At 36.9% G+C, this 22,626-nt stretch overlaps 3 protein-coding genes across 3 annotated transcripts; all 3 read right to left on the bottom strand.

Moving 5' to 3' along the window:
* Positions 1-7,766: 7,766 nt before the first annotated feature.
* On the bottom strand, positions 7,767-8,954 carry LOC110777568 (uncharacterized). Its single transcript, XM_021982169.1, has one exon. It carries the CDS (start codon positions 8,952-8,954, stop codon positions 7,767-7,769), a length of 1,188 nt encoding a protein of 395 aa, XP_021837861.1.
* A 1,754-nt stretch (positions 8,955-10,708) lies between these two features.
* On the bottom strand, positions 10,709-13,474 carry LOC130463626 (alpha-amylase-like). Its single transcript, XM_056832812.1, has 3 exons — positions 13,451-13,474; positions 11,786-12,076; positions 10,709-10,963 (listed from the first exon to the last, which is right to left on the bottom strand). The coding sequence occupies exons 1-3, from the start codon at positions 13,472-13,474 to the stop codon at positions 10,709-10,711; spliced, it is 570 nt and encodes a 189-aa protein (XP_056688790.1).
* A 1,121-nt stretch (positions 13,475-14,595) lies between these two features.
* On the bottom strand, positions 14,596-16,586 carry LOC110785358 (FBD-associated F-box protein At3g52670-like). The gene has a single exon (XM_021989796.2). The coding sequence runs from the start codon at positions 16,528-16,530 to the stop codon at positions 15,007-15,009; it is 1,524 nt and encodes a 507-aa protein (XP_021845488.2). The 5' UTR covers positions 16,531-16,586; the 3' UTR covers positions 14,596-15,006.
* Between the last annotated feature and the right edge of the window lie 6,040 nt (positions 16,587-22,626).

Below are 22,626 nucleotides of genomic sequence, written 5' to 3'. Positions count from 1 at the left end.
GGATTTGAAAAGAAGAGATGACGAATTTGCAGTAGGTGATAAAGTGTTCTTGAAAGTATCACCAACCAAGGGTGTGATGAGATTTGGGAAAAAGGGCAAGCTAAGTGCCAAGTATGTAGGCCCATATGAGATTCTGCAACGAATAGGGAAAGTAGCATACAAGTTAGCCTTGCCAATGGAGTTCGAAAAGATGCACGACGTATTTCACATTTCCCAACTAAAGCGCTATATCCCTGATGAGCGTCATATCTTAGAGCCTGAGAGAATTCAGATTGATAGTAGCCTCACATACGAAGAAAAGCCTGTGAAAATCCTTGACAGAAAAGTGCGTAGTACACGCAATAAGGACGTCAGCATAGTGAAAGTGCTTTGGTCGAACCACGAGTATGAAGAGGCAACGTGGGAAGCCGAAGCTGAAATGAAGATCAAGTATCCAGAGTTATTTTCTAAGGTGAGTTACGAGGGCGTAACTCGTTTTCTTTAAGGGGGGTAGAATGCGATAGAAATTCGCGCTTTTTACCTATTTTTATGATATTTTATGCATTTCATGCTTATTTTAGCAACCTTTACATGTTGATGCAAGTAAATAGATTCTCCACATAAGAAAATTGTGTTCTTGGGTATTGCAAGTAACTCTTAGCCGGCAAAAGAGTGCACATAGGTGGCACAAGTACTCCTCTAGTAAGAATAAGTTAAAAACTTTTGGGGAAAATGTGGGAAATTTCGTGTCAAGTTTCGGGACGAAACTTCTTTTAAGAGGGGTAGATTGTAATCCCCCGTAAATTTATAAATTTTATTAATATATTTTAACGTATATTATTTATATTTAAATAGAATTTATGAACTTTAGTAATAAATATATAATTAACGTATATTTATTTATTACATTTTAATATTTTCAACGATTTACGAAATCGAAAATGATTTTAGAATTTTAAGTTAAAACGAATTTGAATTATGAAATTCCGTTCGATTGAAATTAGGAAACAATCCTAAGCAGTGTTGAATTCAAATTCTAAAACTAAATACTAATCCTAGCCCAATTAGATTCCTAGCCCATAAAATATCTAAGCCCCAACTAACCCCAAAAGTTTACTCACTATTGTTTTCTCTCTCCTCTCAAACCCTCATGAAGTCTCACGTATTGCTCTCTCCTTTCACGTGAAACTCTCAAAGCACACAAACTCACAAACCCTCTCATCCCTCTCCAGCCACCGCACCAGCCGCCGCACCAGCTGCCGCGCCACCGTCGCCCTTCGACGTCCGGTACTCTCCTCCTCCCTCTTCTCGTTAGTTTTCCTTTTGTTCTTCTTGTTTTTCGCTCCTCCTCACCACGTTTTGCTTGGTCGTCGGTCCAGCACCACCACCCGCAGCACCGCTTGCACCGCCGCTGCGGCCCTGCCCAGTCGATCTCCCTCCTTCCTCCTTCCTTGGCTCGCACGAGATTGCAGCCACCTTCAACGTTCCTGCTTCTTGCTTGCTCAATCACCCGCGACCACCAACACTAATCGCGCCGCCCAGTCGCGTCGCCGCCCAGCCTGCGCCACCGCTGTCGTGCCCCTGCTCGCCGGCAGTCTCTCTCCTCCTCTCCTTTTGGTTATTTCTTAAACCCTAAGTTATTTAAATATTTTGATTTAAGTTTATTGATTTTAATTTAAGTTTCTTGAATTAAATTATTAATCTTTATAGTTAAATTACAATTTTCAGATTTGATATTGATATTGTAAATTAATTAATTTCAGTTTTGGTTGATTAATATGTAAGTTAGGGTTTTAAATTAGTTTAGTGATTTAATTCGTGTTTATTGAATATAAATTACAAGTTATTATGATTAAAGTATATTTTCAGATTTCATATTATGTTTAAGTAACAAATTTAATTTCCAGATTTATTAATTTGGTTAAATAAGTATTTTAAACTATTAAAGCATGAATTTTTAAGGTTTTATTATGTTTAAAATCATAATAGAATGATTATACCTATTAAAGTTATTATTTTTTTTATGATCTTAAGGATGTTGAATATATTTTGAGCAAGTTTTGAATTATTTAATATTGCTGGAAAATTAGAAAGGAACGTTTGTTGGAGTTTATGATAATTAGGGATCGTTAGGGAATTAATCACTATTCTAGGAAGTTAATTAATTAAGTTTCGATATTGGGGAATGTTCTAAATATGTTTAGGATACATTTAGAATGCTTTATTATGGTTACCAATGATTAGAAATTGATTGGTATTACTTATTGGTTGTTTTAGGCGGAGAATTCTCTCTAGGCGACTTTTGAAAGTGTTAAGGTGGCCTATCAGTTTGTTTACACAAGGTACGTACATACCTGTGTGCCTGGAATGTGTGCTAATTGTTGAAACCATGTTGAATCTTGTTGTTGAACTTGGTTATGTTAATATTATTGTGGAACTTGGTGATGTTGATATTATGGACGAACTGGGTTATATTGAATGTGCATGTTTAATACTGTTGGACAAACTTATTGAACTTATTTTGCACTATAAGAACTGTGACATGTTAGTATGGATGTTTGATACAAACATGTTGGTTGGGAACACTAGATTATTCTATATGATTGGGTTGGATCAATTGGTTGTTGTTCCCTTTCTATCTTTTCACTACTTTATAAGGGCGGAGGACCTTGTTTAGTAGGTTGAAACTTTATGCCCATATACAGGGTTGCTCATGGTTAAAGGAAAGGTTGGGTTAAGTTGGAATGAGTCTTGATTGATGCTTTTATGATCACTTACTTAATTCCAAGATAAAAACAGTTGTGAACAAATGTGAATTGTCTGGCTTATGAAATGGTCGAGTCATAACGAAATCCCAATTTGTAAATCATGTAAAGTGAAACTGAATAGCAATAGCTTTAGACTGTGCACGTCTGAAGTGACGGACAAACAGGAGTTGGGGTTCATGGTGGTAGCCCATGGCCTTTTCTGGGACCGGATTGATCACCGTGTCCTATTTTTATTTAAACGTTCCTCGATATCGCAGGTCACTGAGGTCACGGAGTCGCGCCCGTACCTCGTCTTCCTTAGTGAAGACTTCTGGATGGTCAACTCGGTCCATTGTCTATTTCAACTAAAATAATGTTATGGTTATTAAGCCTAGCTTAGTCTAGTCAAGTATAATCGTCAATTTATTATGTTTTGTCTGTCCTTACTTATACTTAGTAGTATCATGTTAGGGTTGTTGGTTTGATAGTATCATGCTAGGATTGTTGTTGTTTTAGTATGTAGTACTCAGCTTTGCTGATTACGTGCTTTGTTTGTGTGTGTTGATCATGGCTATGCCTTATTGATCCTGTGATGACCCATCTTTGGTGAGCAGTCTCTAAGGATCAATAAGCGTTGCCCATCTACAGGTTTGAAGATGATGCATCATTGGGATCGGGATTAGAGAGCTTGTAGTTCTATTTGTTTAGTTAAGTGATTCAATTTGTTAACTTGGATTTGAAACTTGTCGTACTATTCGTATTTCCTTATTTTCGTTTATTGGTTTTTGGGATTAAACCTGTAATCAATTACTTATAAACCTCAAATTAGTTTTATGTTTTCCGCTGCAAAATTCTGAATAAGCCGTTACGTTTTCACACGGGCGATAATGCCTTGATAATTCTCTATATTTTATATTAAAAGGTTATTTTAGAAAAGAGAGAATTGTCGGGGTGTTACAGTGCATCACCACAGCCACGTCTGCACACTTCTAAGGTAACTGCACTTGCTCTCAATACTTGCATTAATTCTAAGTCTAAGTGGGAAAACTAAAAATGAATGGAAAGCATTTAATTTGATTCAGTGAATCTTACGAACACGGTGCATGCACTACTATTCATTTTTATTCACTCAAACACGCTTCCCACAACCAATTCCCAACAAAACCTCTTCAGATTCCAATCATTCCCCCTATAAACATCGCCGATTATTCTTCAAACCCCAGAATTTAAAATTCAAAATCTCACTCTCTCTCTCTCCTGATCCACTCGCCAACCACCTCTCTATAAATAATCATGACTCTCTACAAACTTCAATTCCCAAACCCTAGTAACCCTTCCTCTCCTTCGGAACCGATAATCACAGTCATTCCTCTCCAAACAGTCTACCCAGAATCCATGGCTCAGAAGCAACCCACACCCAAACCATCGGCAGCTAAGTCCACCGCCAAGCTGACAACAAAAAGGAAACTCGTTCTGAAAAAGGAAGTCGCAGCACCAACTCAGGGGGAACCACACCTTCCAGTCAAGAAAAAGGTAAAACTTGAATCCCCGAAATTTCATTATTTCCCCCCCGATCGCATGCTCCCTGGGTTGGGTATTGATTTTGGTTGGTGTCGTGAGGTTGGTTTTGTTGAGTTACTAGAGTCAATTGAGTCACAGGGGTGGACATATCTGTTTGAAGTGTGCTCCAAAGCTTGCATGTACCCTGAGGCTATGGGAGAATTCTGTTCAAATTTTATAAACAAAGGGGGGGTTTGTCAGTCGGAGGTAAATGGTAAGTCATTTAGTTTTGATGATGAAAAATTAGGGAATTGGTTCAAAGTTCCTGTGCTGGGGGAGGATGTTTACCATAAGGGGAAAGGTCCAATTGAATTAGGAGGTGCTACAATGGAAGACGTATACTCTTACTTTGGAGGACAGGGAAAACACCCAAAAGCCCTAAATCAATCTCTTCTAACTCCCTTTCAGAAAGTCCTGTTTAATGTGGTGCGTCGAGGACTTGTTCCGCGTCACGATAAACGAGCCCTAGCCAGTCGATTAGACCTCATTTACATCTTTCTCCTTGAATCTCAACGCCAAATCAACTTTCCCATGGTCTTTATTGCTCACCTCACCCACAGCATTTCTCAAAACAACATGGTTGGATACGGCTCCCTCTTGACCTTTATCATGCGCAAAGTGGGGGTTGATCTCACAAAATATACATCTGAACCACATACTCCAGCCCACATTCTAAACAAAGCTTGTCTACATGGTGTAAGTCTGAGTGTTGTTGATGGGGTTGTCTGTGTTGGGAAGCTGTTGGTTGGAGACACAGCCCCACAGGATGAGGACGATATAGAGGATGTAGAAGAAGAGCTAGATGAGGGAGACGAGCTCTCAGATGAGGGAGACGAGCTCTCAGATGAGGGAGAGGAGGCACCATTTCCCTGTCAAGAGACAGAGGGTCAGACAGAGGGTGTTCCTGTTGACCTGTGCCCGAAAGAGACAAGTCCTCCCAAAGCCTCCTCATCTCCCAAGAACATTCCAGCCACCTCATCTTATCAGCCTATTCGTCGCAGTAGCCGTCTAGCCAGCTCTTCAAAAGGTGTACCTCCGGTCTATAGGGTCGAAGATTCAGATTCAGACAAGGACGGTGAAACTCAATCTGCTGCTCCCTCACCAGACGGCTCAGTTCAGCTCCTGATGGCTAAAGTGGATCAACTACAGCTGGACAATGTAGTTCTGCTGTCAGCTGTTACTTCTTTGCAGGAGTTAATTCACAAGATGCAGCAGGATCAGGCAGAGTTCTTCAACGACATGACATAACGTCTTGCTGACATGATCATAGAGGAGGTGGCAAATGATGATAATGCTGCTCCTGGTTCACCCCAAGCCTGACCCTGCTCCTTATGCTACCTAACCCCACCCCATATATTTTTCTCTCTGATAAACAATTACTTCTTTCTTTGGTCGTTGAACATTTTTAATTGTGGATGTTTTGAATGTGCCAAGTTTATGACTAATGATCATTAGTGCGCTTTTCCTACGTTCTGATAGTTGACCCACACTGACATGTAGAATTATTGCTTGTGTTGTGCTCTATGTTGCTATTACCTTGTTTTTCTTGCAGGGGTGCGATCAAACTCGTTGATCGACTTGAGCTGCAAACTGCTTCTCGGTTTGTTGGGGTAACATAATTCTCTATTTCTTTCTCCTCTGTCTTGTGAAATCGTTTTTATACTACCCTTTTTGATAATTCCAAAGGGGGAAGATATTGGGAGGCAACTTGTGTTTAAATATTTGTATCTATGCATGAGTTCGAAACCTCAGTATGTGTCACATCTGTTCCTGATTGAGGTTTGAAGTATGATTGTCAGCTGCACCTTGTTTCATTCCTTAGTCATTATCTGCATATTTTACTCTTATCAAGTTGTAAGGTTGTCATCATCAAAAAGGGGGAAATTGTTGATTCCTGAGTTTTGACGATGACAAACTTAAGCTATACTTACAAATTGGTTATCTAAGGAATGTCAGGGACAGGTTAACATGAAGCGATCAGTACACTTAGCAAGAACAAGAGTACAGTGATACCAGCTGAGAAGCCATGAAGAGAACAAGTTCAAAACAAGGATTAAGATTGAAGCCAAAGACCAAAAAGAATGTTGGCTAGGAAGTCTTCTAAGTATCGAAAGGTATAAGATCAGTGTAACTCAGATACTGCTTAGTATGGGAACAAAGTCTTTTCGTAGAGTCCAAATTATATTTTTGAAACAAAAATAAATTAGTTTATTTCTAGATAAACTTAGAAGTTTGAAACTGATTTTACAAATCCTACTTGAGGTAATATGCTTGTGAATTTGAGTTGCTATACAACTCTTAAATCCGTAGAGATAGATTTTATAAAACGCGTTTTAATGAGTTTATTTGCGAAAATCTATCTTTTGAAAAGAGTCCTAAATTGTGTTGAATTGGAATCTAGGGTTAACTCTTCGTTCTTATAAATAAACCTCAAGTTATTTACGAAAGTTTTTATCAGACTTTTTGCTATCAAACCGGAAGCTTTCAGGTATCACCCTTAAAGTTTTAATCTTTAAAAGTGTCTGTTCCTGTTCCCATATAGAGCAGTATTTGTTACTTGGTTTTATATCTTGTGTTAGTATTTAAGTTTAATATCTATTCGTTTTATCATTGTGTTGAGTTATTGTATGATAAGCCTGAGTCAGGCTTACTTAAGCAAGAGTGAAATATCTCGCAAGAGATCCGTGAGGTGAAGCAGTTGAGGGACTGTTTTCATAAGGGAAGGAACAAAGAGGGTTGTTCCTAGTCATCTGTGATCAGAGACGATTTACAGATTGTGGCCCGAGTAGATTAGGCTTGTAAAGAAACTGAGTTGTTTTGCCTAATTAGTAAAAGTGTTTAAGTCCCCAAAGGGGCCGTGGTTTTTTCCTCTCTATTGGGCCTAGAGAGTTTTCCACGCTAAATCTTGCTTGCATATTTTAATGTTTCTGTTCCTAGTAGTTTAATTTTTGTAAAACCGTAAAATATCAATTCACCCCCCCCTCTTGAGGAACTCTGTGAAACTAACAGTTTTATAAGTATTTTTTGAGTTCGAGTAAAACTTCAAGCCTTTTTCAAGCTGCATTCGATAAAAAGTACGGAGTATATGCCGATAAAACAAAACAATATATTAAAAAGTTTCTTAATCGATCAATACTAAAATTAAAAATCTATTGGAAAATTTATGTAAAAAGTTCAACATTAGGCATTAGTATAATTATTCTTAATCAACCTGTATTATTTTTAACGAGCTTACGAAGCTTTCGAGCCGGATAACATTGAGTTCGAGTTCGATTTTGATTTATTTAGTTACCGAATAATAAATTGAAGCTCAAGCTTGGTTCATTAACGAACGAATCGAGCCAGATCTAAATAATCAGGACTCATGAGGACATGAATTGGTGTAAATTCACTCGAACATAAATTAATAACTACTGTAAATAAAAAAAGCATAAATCATGTTTTTTTGACAACTAACTACATAATCATAAGCTTAGTATCTCAAGGCTCATGCCACATAAATGGTGCAATTTTACTATAATGAAATGGACCATCATAATAGCTATGAATATGATTGCCTGCTAAACTGTAAACACCCATGTCCGTACCCCTGCTATTTGATTCATACCAATGTCTATGGCGAGCCACCTTAAAATCATCTGTAAAATAAATGGAGTTAGGTTTAAAGACATTATCAACAGAGACATTAACGGAATAAGAAGAGTTTGAACCCACGAAAATTGCTACATCCTCCAAGTGAACTACTCTTTCAGCCGTCCCATTGTGAATATTTAACTCAAATACCTCGAACGACACGGTTCGATAGATTTGATCCAACAATTTTTTCAGTCTACAAACAAGCAATAATCGATCCGAAGATTCAACCAAGTAGTTAATAATTGTAAGTTGTTGATCTTTGTACATATTACGTTCCGATTCCTTGATCAATCGGGCTTGATGTTCACCCGATTGGTCGAATTGAAAGCAAACAATGTTTCCCGAATCATCAACAGCATAGAATTCTCCCTGGTAAAAAGTGATATCATGGCATTGATATAATGTGAAGTAAACATCCCCACATTCCACAAACGTATCCCATTCACAACTCCCGTTCCTCCAGAACGACACGATTTCGTGACAGATACTTGAGTTTAAATAAGGTTCGGATAAAACCAACGCGATTGTGAAATCGGAAGTGGTTGAAGGGTTCTCTGACAAGACGAATTTGTCAAAATAATGTGTTCCATATATATCATGATAAATATACCAACCACGTCCGGCTTGGTCCCAGAAACTAACCTTAGGAAGCTTTATTACGGCACCGGACAATGGATTTAGGATACACATATTTTTACCTTTTTCTGTCACAGATAGCAACCATCCACGTGATGATAACAGCCTTTTCTCGTTAGGGTTCGGCTGAGGGAGACTAACACGCCGAACTTGCTGGTTATAGAAGCTATAAAAACGACGTTGGTTTGAGGTGTCGTCTTTCTCAGGAAGCATAAGCCATGGCACCCTTGATACTGATAATGTTGATGATTTGGTGTTGGCTTGAAACTTGGCTTGCTTGGCTGCTGATCGCCAACGTGAGCACACAAACCCGAATACCTCAAAGTCTTCTAACAACTCAAAGTGTTCAGCAATCTTAGTAGCAAGATCATTAGGTATATTACCCCAGTCTGCCATTATTGATACTGCTTAACAAAAAAACCTAAGAGGAAATCAACTTTATAAACCCTTCAAATTCGGCTATGGAAACGCCACAGTTTAGGGCTTTTTTTCATCCGCCTCTTATTAATAGTGGTTCGTCTTGATTCTTGAATATATTTTGGGCTCAACTACAAATAAAACTAGTCAACCAATCAAGTCTTAGCCCAAAGACCGAGGGTTACATGGTTAGTATATTACTAACTTTAAACTTGTGCTCGATTTGTATTAAGTATTTTACTTGATTAATATTGAATAATAATTAAGATGACAAATTTGTTTTACGTTATTATTACCCATAGTTTTTTTTTTTGTTAGATAACTTTGTAAAATTGTGATTAATCTATCATCTTTTGTGGAACTTGTGGTTTATGATGACACAACTCTAGCTAGTTTCTCTACGTTAAAGTCTATTTTAATTATTCTTATTTTCTTCCTATTTCTTGTGTTTTTAAACTCCTAGCGACCTTATAACCTGGGAATGTGACTGTATATAAGAATATTAGTTGAAAAAAATACATACTACACTCATAATTAGTAGTACTCTTTCCGTCCCAAAATACTCGCACCGTTTTCCTTATAAAACCGTCCCAAAATACTTGCACCGTTTCTATAAACGACATATTTTTTCTAATTTTATATTGTTTTTCTCACTTACCTAAGGTCCCGCTTGTATTCCTAACATTTAAAAGAATATTAAAAAATCACATTCACCCTAAAAAGTGACGCATTTCCCACTAACTATATTAAAAAAAGTACCCAATATCAACCACCCTCTAATTATCATATTAAACATATAAATATATAATACGTAGCAGAGCGAAAATTGCATATTAAATGAATAAATGAGTATGTTCAAGATCTATTAATTACGCATTAGTTACGGGACCTAATCTAATAAGAATGTATTTTTGTATCACCCTTGACCTAAATCTTGGGTCCGCCACTGATCCTAAGTATCTGATATCATGTCAAAGTTTGATTTTTTTTATTAGTTGTATTTGTGGTGAAAGCTAGGTTTGTATACAGCCCATAGTCTCAAAAAACTATAAGACCACTAAATATAATATAAGCCCTAATTAACTTGAGTCTCACCACACTAGTAATTATGTAAGTGCTTTTCGTTGTTCCGAACAGAAAAATATTTCAAAGATCCAAATGAAAACAAACTAACTTGAACATGACTAAATCACAATGGTACGTTATTGGTTAAGAATTATTCTTCTGAGCTAAATGATCCATCATCCAATCCAATCCAATGATACGAACAAACTACGTGGTGACGTGGAGTGAATTAGATATATTTAGTCCTAAACTTGTATAAGTAGGAGAATCAAACCACTTGATAATCCAATCACAAATAAGAAATTAATGAACTGATAAATAACCTAGCAAGAAAACATGTATGGAGTACTACGTAATATGAGTATGGGAAATATTATTGATAAAACTATAGGTGGGTACATCGTACATATTCGTGTTTCTCTTCTCCATATATGAAGTATATGGAGTAGTACAAAATTCTACTAGGTATAAGATAATGTAAGGTGACATACAACAATAATGTAGAAGTAAAATAGAAAATGCTTCAAACCTTGAAAGTAATAAGAAAAAACTTGATGCTTGTATTTGGTAATTTTTTTCTTAACCTGCATTAAAATTATTGAAATATAAAAAAATTATATATCGCCGTATATGCATAGAGCATATGCATGTCTGATGTTAATTACTAATTAGCCTTGCTTCTCCGAAACACAATAGTCATTTCCATAAGTAGAAACTTTAAAATTGGAGGGAATAAGATTTCCAAGATCAGTTCTTGTTCCAAGCTTAACTATTATCTTGCCATCGATCATTGCTGCATATAAGTCTGCATTGGAGGCCATTATATTCACACTACTTGTTTCACTTATTGCGTTCCTTTGCCTGATCGAAGTCAGTTTTACAATTTCTTCCTTGAGCCCCCATTGCATATAATGATCATAGAACTGCATAACAAAATATCATAGAGAATTTAATTCGTTAGATACGACATAAGTTACATACTACTCCCTCCGTCTCTTTTTATTTTTTACGTTTGGTATTTTGCACGCGTTTTAACAACTAATTAATTAATATGCATTGAGATTTTTCTAAATTTTTCATGTAAACGAGGAAAATTACGTTTATTTATAATGTTTTCACTCTTATCAAAATTCTGATATGGGGAAAATGAGAAAAAGTTAATGTCTTTATAAAAAAGTGTGAGGGATTAAATGACTCAATTGATTTAATTGGTTAATATAATAATTGGGTACAAATTTTGATAGAATATTAAATCATTTATGTGATAATATAAAATGAAAGGTAAAGAACATTTTGAAACACCAAAAAAGGAAACGTAAAAAACAAAAAGAGACGTTACTACTTCCGTCTCGGAATACTTGAAACCGTTTGACCGGCACGGAGTTTAATTCATTATAATTGACTTCTTATTTAATTGAAAGGTAGTTAGTAGTGGGGTATTTTTTTAATATAGATAGTGGGATATGGTGGGGGGTCACGAATATTTTAATGTTTATTTGGGGTAGTAGGGTTGTTGGTGGGCCCTTAGGTAAGGTGGGAAAATAATAAAATATTATGTAAAGTTTTCATTTTTAGAAGCGTTTCAAGTAATTCGGGACGGCCCGAAAAGGAAAGCGTTTCAAGTATTCCGGGACGGAGGGAGTACTATAGAGTGAGACCCAGTAAGGTGGAGTATATCCGAGTGTATAATAAACAATTAAACATAACATCAGAGTATTACTTGTGTTAAAATCGAAAGTACTTACTATGGATGGAATTCCTGGGTGTGTGAGAATATAAGCATATCCTAGAACGACTTTGTCTGAGGGAAAGGGCCATAAATTTTGGGTTGATCCGGTGTCATGATTATCAATAAAAGTAACAGCATTTTTGGGCATAATTCCTATCAAGCCACTGGGCCTGCCATTGGGGTCCTTCATCCTCCACCATTCACCTTCAACAGCAGATGCAAGAATACATTTGGTAGTGAAATCAAATGCAGAAACGCCGGAGTATCCAGTGCCAACTACGTTTAGGTATCGGTCAAACTTCTCTATCTAGTCTAGTGTTGCGAAGCATGGTGGGCTTATAAGCATAGAAAGTTATTTATTTAGCATATAAGTAGTAGAATTGTGATAATTAGTACCATTAAAAGTCTTTAAGTGAATCATTACGTTGGAATTACCAAATAAAAGTTACTTTTTAAAAAGATATTTTGTTTTATAGCTACTTGCAATTAAATATTTGGTATTGCCAAACATCTTGGGTTTACTGTCATAATTATAAGTTATACTGTTAAAGTCCGACTAAGTACGATCAAAATTGCACAAATAACCAACGACATATTTTACCACTGGTAACCAACGATCTAGACAACCTCGTGTATCCTCTCTCATACTCACCCTGTTTCTAAAAGACTAGGGACGACATAAAACAAACTTTATTAATATGGGTCTATGGTTCTATATAGAGAAATAACAAATGGGAAAAATTAACGTTTAAGGTTGGGATAAACTTAAATGGACATAAAAAGAAATACATGCAAATATTGTAAAAATGGAGGGGGTGGGGGGGACTATATGAATCAATAACTTTTGTTTTCAATAAAAACATATTTATGCAGTGTCTTGTTAAATTCGTGTGTATTGACAAACGTGAAAAAATTAAGTATTGCAACTAAAAAGAAATGAAAAAAGTAAAAATCTTTGTTTTTAATTACAGTATTTCAGGAAAAAACATACTTTCTCCGTTCTTTTTTAAATTGCACAATTATTTAGGCATATTTGCCAATGCACGATTTCAAACACTAATATATTCAATTGTGGATAAGAAAAAATTATAAAAGGTTGATATTTAAAAAATATCTGGTGAGACTAATCCAATAAGACCCACACGACTATATTTGAATAAATTTTAAGTAAAATAAATAAGAGATACTAACCACAATCAATTTTAGAACTACAACAAGTTTGAATAAAACCTTATTTGGTTCTCCTTATTTACAAATTCTCTACCCACCTTGCATATTATTAAGAATTGTCTAATACTCAATAGTTAAGTAAGCGTAAGACGGTAAATAGTTGTAACTTGATTAACCAATTTTGACTGATTTCAATAAGTATGTTTAGGTAGAATCTCGAGGTTACCGGGATGGCCTTATTAAGTTCTAATACACTCCGTATCAAGCTTGCAGCAGCTCATATCAAGTAGGCAATGTATTGCAAGGGTGCATTGTGATGAAATCATGACAACAAATTAGCAATCCATGATGAAACCAAATTTACAATGTTCTCTCAGGATTTTGGATCCTCTATAATTCTAAAATAACTCTACACGGTAGAGTTTGATCAATATCAACTACTGAATGAAAAATCAATGGCTCATATATTTTCTTTCCAAAATCTCCCTTATTTTTCATTAATATCCAAAACCTGATTTTCCCTTTCCAGAACCATTGATTTTAAAATGTATGGTATAGATACAACTCTATTTTGTAGAGTTTTATCAAAACTCTAGAGGATCTGGACTCTCGGTATAGATACAACTCTATTTTGTAGAATTTTATTAAAATTTTAGAGGATCTGAATGCTAAAAACTTATAACTAATGGTTTTGGACCATACTAGAAGTCATTCCAGTGCATCATGAAGTGGAAGATTATTGTGTACATGAAAGGAACATAACATTTTGCAATTAAATAACCAAAAGTAAATTTTGATCGCACGGTACAACCAAAACTATTTTATGCATAATTATAAAAACTAAACACAGACAGAACTGATGAATAATTAACTCGATGTCATATGTCAAGACTTCTAGAGCATATTAGATGCATCACATTACATCACATTTTCTCCTTACATGTGATAGGAACCACCAATAAGATACAATATCTTTAGATATATGGTATACCCGAGTGCACCTAATAATTTTCTCAAAGACTTTTCTTTGCTCACGTGGAACTTCCCCTAATAAGCAAAAATAATTTTGGTAATACCGGTTGTACAACTAGGAAGGAGAAGTGCCCTACGACTAGGGCCTTACATCGGGTAGAGATAACCATCTTCACATTGAAACGCAGATGGTTGCAGTAACTCAGCCTCTCCCGCGAGTAATTTCCTTGGGTTTTCAACAAAGTAATAAAATGCTAGAGTATCTTACATCTTAATAATATGTTCAAGGTTAGAATCACAATTGTTGTAACTTTATGATACTCCACACTTAATAATAACTAGGGACTTCAAATTTAGAGCGATTATATCAACGTAATGTTCCTGCAACCATAAAGATAAACGCTCTAATTATTCACCAGGTTATGCAAAGATACCAATCAATTCATGACTTTTTGAGTGTTCCCGCCTTATTCATAATCCTGTACACGCATGTTATTCTATAACACTTTTAGAAGAAGAAAATACATACATACGGCAAACTACAGATTCTGCAGAAAAAAAATTACAGTCTAGTTATGAAATATGTTAATTGAAGCTCAATCATCGATAAACATGCTGAAAGCCTGAAACTATAGATCTCAGAGCAATTTTCTTTGTACATGAACTGATGAACACGAGGTGGAAGTTAGTATACATGGAAACTCAAGTCTTCTCATTAGTTGATTAATTAACAAAATGATTATAATTCCAGAATCATGCTTCTCACATAGTAACAAGTTCTTACAATTGACTAACAAAAGGAGCAGAGCAAGGTAAATTTTACAGGAAATCCTTGATGCCTAAAGATCTTCTAGAGGGTATAAATCGTCCCCATGGTCATGAATTAGATACAAGTATATAACAAAAGCAAAGTAGAAATTCAGGTTTAAATCGTCTCCATGACATCCGTCGCACAAAAGCTTTTTCTTACAAAGATAATATTATCAGGATTTTCCCGTGATCATAAAACCAGAGGAGAGAGCAGATTGCAGAAGCAACATATCCAAACCCTTTGCTCACTCGACAAAATAGCAATGCTTCTTATCTTTTCTTACTTCACATTTGCAGGAGCAGTTCGTACTGATTCAAGGAATCAACTTGACAAACAATTGATCCATTTTGAGAGTGCTTACTTGATGATTGTATATAATCACCAGAGAACTGAATCTCACAAGTCAATGACTTCCTTGAAAGCTTGAACAATTTCCTACAAAACTCGATTTCCTTCCATAGTAAATCCTGATCAGTTTCATCATCTGTGGCTACCTCCATGAAAGAAACCTTAACAAAAACCTCCTCTAAAACCTCAGCCTTACGAAGGATGTACTTTAGCAACTTGAGATCATTGTCACTCCCATTAATTTCATCCATCTCTATCCACTTAAGCTTAGCTAACAAACAAGCAGGTATGGGATTCCCCTTGAAAGCCGACACATAAGTCAGGCGAAGCCCGGTCAGATAATTGAAGCTTTTCAAGACATTGGCATTAACACAGTTAAGCACATCAAGATTATCCCACAAGTGAAGGACCTTAGCACTAGAAATCTCTCCAAAAAGCACAGAAAAGCAGCTAAGATTATCCTTCTTTCCTTGGAAAATGGTAGTTGGATGAAAGCCAAGGTTAGCTTCAATCAATGTACTTTGATTGTTAACAAAATGATAATACGCGAAACAACCATGTAGCCGAATATCTTCCAACTGGGGTGCATCAATCAGAAACTTGCTGTGCTCGGAAGATCCATTCATTTCCACATCTAAGAACTTCAAATTCGCACCCGATATTTCCATAACAAGTCGATTCTCAACCCATTTTAAATCCAAAGATAAAGATTCCAACAATGGGCAACACTTCACAAACTTACCCATCAAATCAGGACTCATATGAACTGAATTCAACTCTAGGGTTTTCAAATTAGGCAAAACAAAACCTCTATTTTTAGTATTATCAGGAAACTCACAAACAAAACGACCACATAATTCGAGTTTTACTAAAGAAAGCGTTTCGAAAACACAAGCTGGTAAAGTAAGGAGAGGGGAAATTTCGCCAGGGGGTTGAAGAGTTACCATGAGTTCTTCGGGATTCCGGCTGCAAATCTGACGAATCCAGATGGCAAAAAAGGAGGACCACTTTTCGATTTCGTCTTCAGTTTCAGGGTACGGGTAACGAAGGAAGAATGTCCGGATTGTCGGGGGAGTGACTTGTTGAAGAATGTGGTTGACGGTGGCGGAGAATTTAGCGAATTTGAGGTACCCATGGGAGCTGTGGGACATGTGGAAGTGATAGCTGTCTAAGATGAGGCGAGAGACTTTGGTCCAGCGGTGGCGCCAACGGTGGGATAAGACGGATGTGGTAGCGGCGGAATGGAGGGGGAGATGAGTGAGAATTTTGGTAAGGAGTGGTTCAGGGAGAGAGCTTAGTCGATCTTGTTGTTGTAGATTGTTTACAGAGCCGCCATTGTTGATGTTGTTGTCGATACTCATCATGTTCTCGCCATTTATTAGGGTTTGTTCTTCCATTTTGAAATCTTGAAAGAGAAAATTGGGAATTTTTGTAGAGCTAAGGAAATTTAGGAAATACATAGAACATAGAACTAAAGAAGTAGGAACTCTACAGTCTACGATCTACAGTCAAACACTACAGTCGCACTTCACTGTTCCTTCTGTAATGTCCGGAATCCCGAGGAATGAAATTTTTTGAAAATTTAAATTTCCATAATATTAGAGCCAAAAATGTTTTATTAATCTCCTTTTCGTATAGAGTTTTTTTTTTAATAGTCTTTTTTAAAATCTTTTCTTATTTGTTCAATAATTATTCTCCGAAATAGGTAAGTGGTCTTTTATTTTGTAATTTAACAATATTAAACATTCCACCTATTCATATTTTTATAATTTTTATTTCCTCAAAGTGTTCTTTTAGTGGATTATCAATATTACATAAGGGACTAATAAACAAAAACGAAGGGAGTACTCTGTTATGTTTTGTTTTATTTTTGGTTGTTTAAGGCCCTGTTCTTCTGAACTTTTTTTGGCCGAAATGAACTGAATTGAATGGAGCTGAAATGATCTGAAATTAAATGAATGGATAATAAATAATAAATACTACACCCGTCCCTTAATACTCGCATCGGTTTGACCGGTGCAAATTTTAAGATACTTGAATTGATTTATTAATTTAATGGGCGTTAGTTGATAGTGGAGTATTTATTAAATATAGTTAGTGGAAAATATGTAAGGGGTGGGGAGTGGGGGTGTGAATTTTTAAATGATTTTTTGTTGGGAGTAAGGGTGTAGGCCGGTGTTAGTAGGTAAGTGTGAGAAATAATATAATATTGGTACAAAAAAGTTCCATTTATAGAAGCGGTGCAAGTATTAGGGACGATCCGAAAAGGAAAGCGGTGTGAGTATTAAGGGACGGAAGGAGTAATAAATAATAAATAGTAAATAGTAAATAATAAATGGAACCCTCTTGAGAGAATTTAGGGACATCTTTGCTTTCACTGTGGAAGAAATGCCAGGCATTGACCCAAATATAGTCGTCCACAAGCTAAATGTAAATGAAACCTTAAAACCTGTTCGTCAGAAGAAACGAAATCACAGAGAAGCAAGAAACAAGGATGCGGTGTTAGTACCAAAGCCGAATGGTTCATGGAGGATGTGTGTAGACTACACAGATCTGAACAAAGCGTGTCCAAAAGACAATTTTCCCTTACTAAAGATCGACCGTCTAGTAGACTCAACTGTTGGGCATGCCATGATGTCCTTTATGGATGCCTACTCTGGTTTTCACCAAATCCCCCTCTAGCCGTATGATCAGGAGAAGACATCATTTGTTACTGAGCAAGGATTATACTGCTACAAAGTAATGTCGTTCGGTCTTAAAAATGCACCGGCCACTTTCCAACGGCTTGTTAATACGGTTTTTACCAATCAGCTGGGGCGTAACATTGAAGCATATATTGATGACATGATTGTGAAAAGCAAGCAGCGTGAAAATCACCTTGCTGACCTGTGGCAAACCTTTGAGACACTCCGAAAATACAAAATGAAGTTGAATCCAAAGAAATGTGTTTTTGGGGTAACGACCGACAAGTTCTTAGGTTTCCTCATTGATTAAAGAGGGATAGAAGCCAATCCCGACAAAATACATGCGGTAATAGATATGATGTCTCCTAAGACAGTGAAGGAGGTCCAACGGCTGACCGGATGTATAGCCACGTTAGGACGATTCTTATCAAAAGCAGGTGATAAGTATCACTACTTTTTTGGCACCATCAAGAAAAAGTCGAAATTTGAGTGGACTGAGTCGGCCGAAGCCGCCTTCAAAAGGCTGAAAGAACATCTCCTTACATTGCCACGGCTTGTCAGTCCCCTTCAAGATGGCGTATATCTGGCTATCTCTGAGTGGTCTCTGAGTGCTGTACTGCTGACCGAAAGAGAAAGAGTCCAACTCCTTGTCTATTTTGTGAGCCACGTCCTACAAAATGCCGAATCGAGGTACCCTACAATTGAGAAGTATGCACTTGCACTCTTCATGGCAAGCAAGAAGTTGCGTCCTTATTTTTTTCGGCACACAAACTTGTTGTGTACATGGATAACCTTTAAAACAGCCACTTACCAAGCTAGATGCCGCTGGTCGAATGCTTAAATGGCAAATTGAGCTGAACGCATTTGATATCTCGTATGAACCCTGAAAGGCTATCAAAGGGAAAGCTTTCGCCGATTTCGTTGCAGAAATAACAAGGCCAGTCTTGGCGAATAATGAGCAGACCCGTTTGACAGTCTACGTTGACGGTTCGTCCACTCAGAATGGATGTGGAGCCGGTATAATATGTCAGTCCCTAAAGGTGATAAATATGAATACTCCATGCGATTCAATTTCCACACATCTAACAACGAGGCCGAATATGAGGCATTGTTAGTCGACATTAAAATGTGTAAGGCAGCTGGGGCACAGGAGATAGTGGCTTTGTCTGACTCACATCTCATTGTGATCCAAGTAAATGGGGATTATGAACAAGAGATCCCAACATGATCAAATACATGCAGGCCGTACACCAAGAGATTGAACACTTGAAAGCTTTGAGGCAAAGCAAATTCCTCGAACAGAGAATAATCAGATCGACGCCCTATCCAAATTAGTCAGTTCAACCTCTTGTGACACCCCTCGTCATGTGTTATGGGAATTCAAAGAAAGATGAAACATTGAACAAGAGCCCTGCACACCTACCTTTGAGGTAGTTATTCTTGATCGAACGTTAACATGGATGGATGCCATTATGGCCTACAAAACTGACGGAACATTTCCCGACGACCCGCGTCTAGCCGCTAAGTTACAGAAGAGAAGTTCTTGGTTTGAGTTGCGGAATGGTGCCCTATATAAGAAATCCTTCTCCCGACCTCTCTTGTGATGTATGACGCCTGAGAAGGGGCATGAGACTCTAACCGATCTACATCAGGGCTATGCAGTTCTCATATTGGGGGGACGAGCTCTAGCTGAGAAGACACTAATTAGACCCGACTACTATTGGCCTACTCTGAGAGAAAACGCACTAACTATGGTTCAGAAATGTGATAAATGTCAGCGATTTTCTCATCTCATTCACAAGCTGTAATCCCCCGTAATTTTATACATTTTATTAATATATTTTAACGTATAGTTAATTATATTTAAATAGAATTTACGAATTTTAGAAATAAATATTTAAGTTACGAATATTTATTTTTATACGTTTTAAATATTTCAACGATTTATGAAACTAAAATAATTTTAGAATTTTATGTTGAAAAAATTTGAATTACGAAAACACGTGAATTTAGAAAATAATCCTTTTGGATTCAAACACTAAAATTCATTCCTAATTCTAGACCAACTTGGTAAGCCCAAAATAAATAAGCCCATAATTCCCCACCCTTGTTTTGTTTCACGTGAAACTCAACTCCTCCTTGCTTCAATTTCACGTGAAACCAAAAACACCAAAACCCTCAAACCTTGCTTCCTCATTCACGTGAACTTGTTGCTCGTCTCCTTGGTTGTTTCAGCGCCGCCGGACCACCGTAGCTGCGCCACCAGTCCTCCTCCGCGTCGGTACTCCTCCTCCTCCTTCTTCCCTCTCGTTTTTCTTTTTCTTTCTTTTCGTTCCTCTGTTCATTTTCTCTCCAATTGAAATTGTTGGTTTTGTTTGCTCACACAGCCGCCGCCGCGCAACCACCGGCGAGTACACCTGACCGCCGTCGACCGTGCCTGCGGTCGTGCCCAGCCGCCGGCAACCCTTGCTTCTCGCACTCCCCTATTCGTTGCTTCTTGCTTTCTGCCTCACAAGAAAAACAGTCCCTGCACAACCACCGCGGCCACCAACACTGTCGCCCATTCCCGCGACCACCTGCCTTGTCGCCGCCGTCCCTCCTCCGGCCAGCACCCTTACTCCTCCTCTTTTTGGTTATTTCTTTAACCCTAAAACTATTTAATGCTTTAATTTTGTTTTAGTAGTTTAATTAATGTTTTCATATTCTAAATTTATGGTTTTAATTATCTAAATATAGAATTCAAATTTATATATTTGCATAGTGAGTTTATTAAATTTCAGATTTATTAATTTGGATTGAAATAAGAATTTTAATTATTAAAACATGAATTTTTAAGATTTTAATAGTTTTAAAATCATGATAGAATGGTTATGAATAATTAAAATTATTATTTTTATGTTCTAAGCATGATAATTTGGTTTTGGGAAAGCTTTAAACGATTTGATATTGCTGAAAATTTAAAGTATGACGTTTGCGAAGAGTTTTCAACGAATTTCAATCATTGATTCAATAATTATGATGCTAGGAAATCAAATGTTCAAGTTTTAATGTTAGGGAATGTCCTAAATATGTTTAGGATGTATTTAGAATGCTTTGTTATTGTTGTGAGTGATTAGAAGTTGATTGGGAATATTTGTTGGTTGTTTTAGGCGGAGAATTCTTTGTAGGCGACTTTTGAAAGTGTTAAAGTGGCCTATTATTTGTTTACACAAGGTACGTACATACCTGTGTGCTTGGAATGTGTGCTAATTGTTGAAACCATGTGGAATTTGTTGGTGAACTTGGTTGTGTTGAGATTGTTGTTGAACTTGGTTATGTTGAAATTGCATGTTTAATACTGTTGGACGGACATATTGAACCTATTGCATTATGAGAATTATAACATGTTAGTATGGATGATTGATGCAAACATGTTTGGTTGGGAACACTAGATTACTTTGTATATATTGATTCAAATCGGTTGATTGTTGTTCCCTTTTAGCTTTTCACTACTTTATGAGGGCCGAGGACCTTGTTTAGTAAGTTGAAACCTTATACCCATATAGAGGGGTTGATCAGTATCAAAGGAAAGGTTGGATTAAATTGGAATGAGTCTTGATTGATGCCTTTATGATCACTTACTTAATTCCAAGATAAAAACAGTTGTGAACGAATGTGGATTGTATGCCTTATGTGATTGTTGAGTCATAACAGAGTCTCAATTTGTAAATCATGTAAAGTGAAACTGAGTAGCAATAGCTTTAGACTGTGCACGTCTAAAGTGACGGACAAACAGGAGTTGGGGTTCATGGTGGTAGCCCATGGCCTTTTCTGGAACCAGATTGATCACCGTGTTCTATTTTTATTAAAACGTTCCTCGATATCGCAGGTCACTGAGGTTACGGAGTCGCGCCCGTACCTCGTCTTCCTTAGTGAAGACTTCTGGATGGACAACTCGGTCCATTGTCTATTTCAACTAAAATAATATTATTGCTAAAAGTCTAGCCTAGTCTAGTCTGGTCAAGTATGGTCGTCAAACTATCATGTTTTGTCTGCCTTTATTTGTGTTCATTAGTATCATGTTAGGATCGTTCGTTTAATAGAATCATGTTAGGATTATTATTGATTTAGTATGTAGTACTCAGCTTTGCTGATTACGTGCTTTTGCTTGTGCATGTTGATCATGGCTATGCCTTATTGATCATGTGATGACCCAATCTTTGGTGAGCAGTCTCTAAGGATCAATAAGCATTGTCCATCTGCAGGTTTGAAGATGTTGCATCATTGGGATCGGGAATAGAGAGCTTGTATTTAGTTTTGATTTACTAAGTTGACTTGGGTTTGTTTAATTGGACTTTAAACTTGTCGTACTATTTATATTTCCTTATTTTCGTTGGTTGATTTTTGGGACTAAACCTGTAATCGATTATTTATAAACCTAAAGTTAGTTTTATGTTTTCCGCTGCAAAATTCTGAATAAGCCGTTACGTTTTCACACGGGCGATAATGCCTTGATAATTCTCTACGTTTTATACTAAAAGGTTATTTTAGAAAAGAAAGAATTGTCGGGGTGTTACACAAGCCGACACAACCGCTTACGCCAATTGCTAGTCCCATTCCATTTGCTAAATGGGGGATGGATTTGCTGGGGCCATACACCACAACTTCTGGTGGCAAGCTCTATGTTATTGTGTCAGTTGATTATTTTACCAAATGGGTCGAGGCCGAAGCCCCCAAAAACATTAAAATTTATGATGTAAAAGCATTTATCTGGAGAAATGTTATTACCAGGTGCAGAGTGCCGCAGTCTATAGTCTTTGACAACGAACCTTAGTTTGAAACACCTAAGCTGAAAGAAGGCTGACGGAGCATGGAATCCAAAGCTGTTTTACT

The sequence above is a fragment of the Spinacia oleracea genome, chromosome 6 (genome assembly GCF_020520425.1).
Source record: "Spinacia oleracea cultivar Varoflay chromosome 6, BTI_SOV_V1, whole genome shotgun sequence".
NCBI classification, from domain to species: domain Eukaryota; kingdom Viridiplantae; phylum Streptophyta; class Magnoliopsida; order Caryophyllales; family Amaranthaceae; genus Spinacia; species Spinacia oleracea.
The sequence above is the reverse complement of the archived record's forward strand: the minus strand, read 5'-3'. Positions and strand labels throughout refer to the sequence as shown.

Bases quoted from the DNA above. Each gene is read 5' to 3' on its own strand.
- LOC130463626 (XM_056832812.1), bottom strand. From the start codon at position 13,474: ATGGTTCTGGAAAGGGAAAATCAG. The intron at 12,077-13,450 runs GTTTTGGATATT...ACACTAGACTAG, and splicing joins TTCTGGAAAGGGAAAATCAG to ATAGAGAAGTTTGACCGATA. The intron at 10,964-11,785 runs GTAAGTACTTTC...TTTGTTATGCAG, and splicing joins ACCCAGGAATTCCATCCATA to TTCTATGATCATTATATGCA.
- LOC110785358 (XM_021989796.2), bottom strand. From the start codon at position 16,530: ATGTATTTCCTAAATTTCCTTAGCTCTACAAAAATTCCCAATTTTCTC.
- LOC110777568 (XM_021982169.1), bottom strand. From the start codon at position 8,954: ATGGCAGACTGGGGTAATATACCTAATGATCTTGCTACTAAGATTGCT.